Consider the following 3,959-nt stretch of genomic DNA (forward strand, 5'->3'; position numbering starts at 1 on the left):
TTAAAATATGAGATAGTGGCTGGGCTCGGTTCCGGTGCTGTGCTTTTTAGTCGCTAGCCGCGTTATCAAATTATTATCTCACACAGACTAGCACTCGTACACACTGAAGCACACACACACTCACACACACTGGGACAACCGCGCTTACACTGGATCGCTTACACCCAAAAACACGCGACGAAAAAAAAAAGCCGTACCGTGCGTGAAGAGTCTCATATCCCCCGGCTTGGAAGAATTTTTCCGAAAACTTTTTCGAAACATTTTCACCCTAAGTGTTGTCCATGTTTGCGGTCACACGCGTTGTGTGCGATGCGGATATTCGTCGCGAACTGACTGCCGAGCGGGCGGAGCGGGCTGGTGCGAGGGAGACAAAGCCCGGGGGCGACCTGCCTTTGCGATGACACCTGACACGCTTGCACTGGTGTGCCGCCTGCCCTCCCCCACCCCGCTCCGCCGCGCCCCGCCGCGCCCCGCCACGCCCCGCCACGCCCCCGCTAGACCTGCTGAAGCACCTGTTGGCGGGTGGCGCCCGGCTCCCCAAGGGGTCACCCGCGCTCGGCGTCGCCGTTTTCCGCTGACGCGATTTCATCAAATATCTCTCGCAAAATAAGGAAAGAAAACGATCGCGGAATTTTGTCTGTTTATGCCGTCTGTGGAAAGAAAACTCTCGGAGACCTTAGCTGTTGACCCTATTTCGTCTCTGCCCTTCTCCCTACCGCCGCGTCTTCTACTTCACTTGCCAACCCGTGTATTTTTTTTGTCCAATTGTGGACGCGTCTTCTTATTGGACCAATTAAAACACGTTTTCTTTCCCTCCTTAAGTGAGGCTAATGGCCGGCAGAGCGCAGCACACAGTCGGGGGGCGGGCGGGGGCCGCCAGATTATGGGGTCCCGGCCGGGACCGGCTGAATCCCAATGAAGTGGACACATTTCCCATAAGTCGCCTAGGTTCCCGTGTGATGCAGCGGACCCGGCCCGCTCCACCCGCCTGGCGGTGGTCATCGCATCCGCGCCCGCGGGCGAGGGCGTGGTGGGGCGGCAGGGCGGGGCGGCAGGGCGGGGCGGCTCACAGGGCCCCGCGCGCCCGCCACACCCCTAGGGGCGTACCTAAACGAAACGATATGACACACCGGGATCCTTTATGACTGTGATTTTGGACAGTGTGTGTGTGTGGGAGTGCATGCGTGTGTGCGTTCGGTTTGTAGGCATCTCAATCATCCTGCAAACCACTGCCCCGAAGTCAGCATGTCTAGAGCCCACATGTGCGATGCTTATGGATGGCGACACAAAATCAAATTGGAAAATAACTTAAACATCGTATGCACGTGTACACGCACAGGTTTTAAATCCTCAGGTACGCGGCGGCAGCGAAGAACGATCGGTCCCACGGCAATAGGAAGCGCTCGTGTGTAAAACATTTTTATTTTTTCTCATCGTAAAAAAAGGAAAGAAAACACACAAAAGTGTATTCCTCCCGTAAAGAGTCGTGTTGATTCTCCGCTCGGCTCTAACCGAGTACTGGTCGTATCTGCCCCCTCCTCCCCCCAACTCTCTCTCTCCCATTCAATTTTAGCCGAAAAGAAAAACAACGGCAGCAGCCGCGGCCGTGTCGTCGCCGTGTCCCGACATCTTGATGTCGTCCTTAAGGAGCCGGCCGGCCGTGTCATGCGCCTACTTGCCCCCATGCGGCAGCCAGGGCCCGGCCGGCGCGGAGCGGCGCGGCGGGGTCGGAGGTTAAACGCCAGCATGAGACGATTCACTGCATAAATCCCATCAGGGCGTCTGTCCGTCTCTGTCTGGCCGGCTGCGGCCCGCCCCCGGGGAGGACGAGGATGGAAGCTCTCTGGACCCTCCTCGCGCCGTGGCCGTGGCGTGGCGACGCGTGGCGTCGTGCTGCACCGAGGCATCGACCTGGGCCTGCCGTGGTACGCCCCGTCCCCCTCCCCCTATCTTTCCTTTCTACTGATGGTCATATTTATTTACATTCTGCGTGTGAACACCAGCGTGATTTGGATAGGAGCGGGATTAATAATTTTTTTCCTGCACACGCGCCCCCGCCCGCGGCAGGTCCAAGGACGCGCGATTGTGTCTGGGGCTGCGTCCGCGTGAACACTTCTCTTTCGAACGCGCGCGCGGTAATGGTAGTGTCCAGCTGTCATCAGGGCGGCGCCGCCCGGACACCGACGGGCACTCCACCCCGCTGTACACCGCGGGGCGAGGCGAGGCCGACGGTGTCTTGCGGGAAAAAAAATAAATTATAGAATATGAAAGGGAGACTGCGCGCGGAAACTTATTGGAGCTGTCGCATTTAGGGGTGTGCCAACGCCCTGCCACGCCTATGGCTTCCTCCAGCCCGTACACAGCTTTCAATCGACCGGTTCTATTCTGCCCCTCTGGCCGACGGAGAGCTTTCGATGGCTTGTTATGCGTTGGGCGCTGAGGTGGAGAAACACTCCCCCCCCCCTTCTCTCTGTTCTGCGCCCTCCGTTCAGGTGCCGTTGTCTGTCTCATTTTATGGCCGATAGTTGTGGCCTCCAATAATGGTTCGTTTAATTGTTCCAGCCGTCGCCCGCAGCGAAACATGCAGAGTTGTGTCCGGACACCCTAGGAGCGGGCAGCTGAGGTAAGCCCAGCAGGCGCGCGCGCGCGCAACACAGACAAAACAAAAAAGAATGAAAAAAAAAAACGTAATGCGCATTTAGTGAAATGGAAATTTCCTTTTGCCTTTGGCTATTGTGCGAAGCGAAAAAACAATATGTTTACCACTCAGAGAAAGCGATATGCCTTTTCCTCTCCCGCCACTTGCCTTACTCCCGCACCTGAGTGCGGACGGGACGTCGCATATTGCCCGCCGCCACCCACGGCGCGGCCCGGCCATGGGCCCAGCGCGGCCGCGGCGGAGAGATGCGGACTCACTTTTGCCGGAGAGGCAGAAAAAAAACAGATGAGGATGGCTGCTGCGCTGCTTCGCGCTCGCTGTGCCCTCATGCTTCGCCAGAGCAGCGCGCGGCCGCTCGCGAGCTCCGATATCGATGCGAGGCAAGGTCAGGGAAACGCAAAGATATCTCAGCTCAGCACAGCTCAGCTGAGGGGCTGTGCGCGCTGAGCGGAAACTGGACGCCACGATCCGCGCACTTTAGCTCTAGCGACTTCGAAAACAAAAATATTTTGTCGTTCCCGCCCAATTAACCCTTTGATTTGACGTTTCTCGGTTTGTTGTCGGAATGTTGGAAATGTAAAATGTAGTCGATTTGGCAGCCGCCTCCCGCTTTCTGCCGGGGCTTGTGCGATCTAGACGGCGGTGTTCGTAAAGAGTTCGAGTGTCGAAAGGAACTCCAGTGGCGGACCGGGCCGGGCTGGGCGGCGGCGGCAGCAGCAACGCGCTGCTATCTCGGCCGGAAATGGCGACGAATAAATCAGCTGGGACCAGTCCGCCATGCCGCCCGGCCCGGCCCGGGGCCTCGCACCTAAGCGCGCCAACAGCAAGCACAAGACCGACACCACCTTCGACAATTGACGATGAAATTTCGCTTGCTTGTTGTTTTATCAAGTCCTCATCGCCAGCGACGTGAGCGCGATCGGCTCCTCGCCGCTCACGCGCATCGCCCGCCCGAAGGCCTCCTTTTTCACCCCCCCGCCCCCTCCTCCCCGCGCACATCTCCCTTTACTCTCCCTTTTCCCCTCCCCCTCCTCCTGGCACGAGCCGAGTGCCGGGCAGGTACCTCTAAGGTACCTGGAGGAGATTCCAGTTCATCCGGATGGGCGTCAACGCTCTACCCGATCCCTCGAGGAGGATGAGGAGAGAGAGAGAGAGAGAGAGAGAGAGAGAGAGAGAGAGAGAGAGAGAGAGAGAGGGCGAGCGAGCGTTACACGCGGCGGCTGGTTGTTGTCGCAGCAGCCAGCCGGTCGCTTCTGTTTCACCCACTTCTTCTCTCATTCCTTCGTCTTTCTTTCCCTCG

General features: G+C 58.2%; 2 protein-coding genes across 2 annotated transcripts in view; one reads left to right on the forward strand and one right to left on the reverse strand.

The window, feature by feature from the left end:
- Positions 1–3,959, forward strand: part of LOC127749707 (uncharacterized) — an 84,727-nt gene that overhangs the window by 35,239 nt on the left and 45,529 nt on the right. The window contains exon 2 of the mRNA XM_052269044.1: positions 2,563–2,623. Within this exon, the coding sequence (XP_052125004.1) occupies positions 2,563–2,623 (61 nt within the window). The remainder of the gene's footprint in view (positions 1–2,562; positions 2,624–3,959) is intronic.
- The window catches only part of LOC113207807 (uncharacterized), a 41,795-nt gene that overhangs the window by 4,495 nt on the left and 33,341 nt on the right, over positions 1–3,959 (reverse strand). The gene's annotated exons all lie outside the window — the stretch shown is intronic.

The sequence above is a fragment of the Frankliniella occidentalis genome, unplaced genomic scaffold, assembly GCF_000697945.3.
Source record: "Frankliniella occidentalis isolate FOCC.00 unplaced genomic scaffold, Focc_3.1 Scaffold81, whole genome shotgun sequence".
Taxonomy (NCBI): domain Eukaryota; kingdom Metazoa; phylum Arthropoda; class Insecta; order Thysanoptera; family Thripidae; genus Frankliniella; species Frankliniella occidentalis.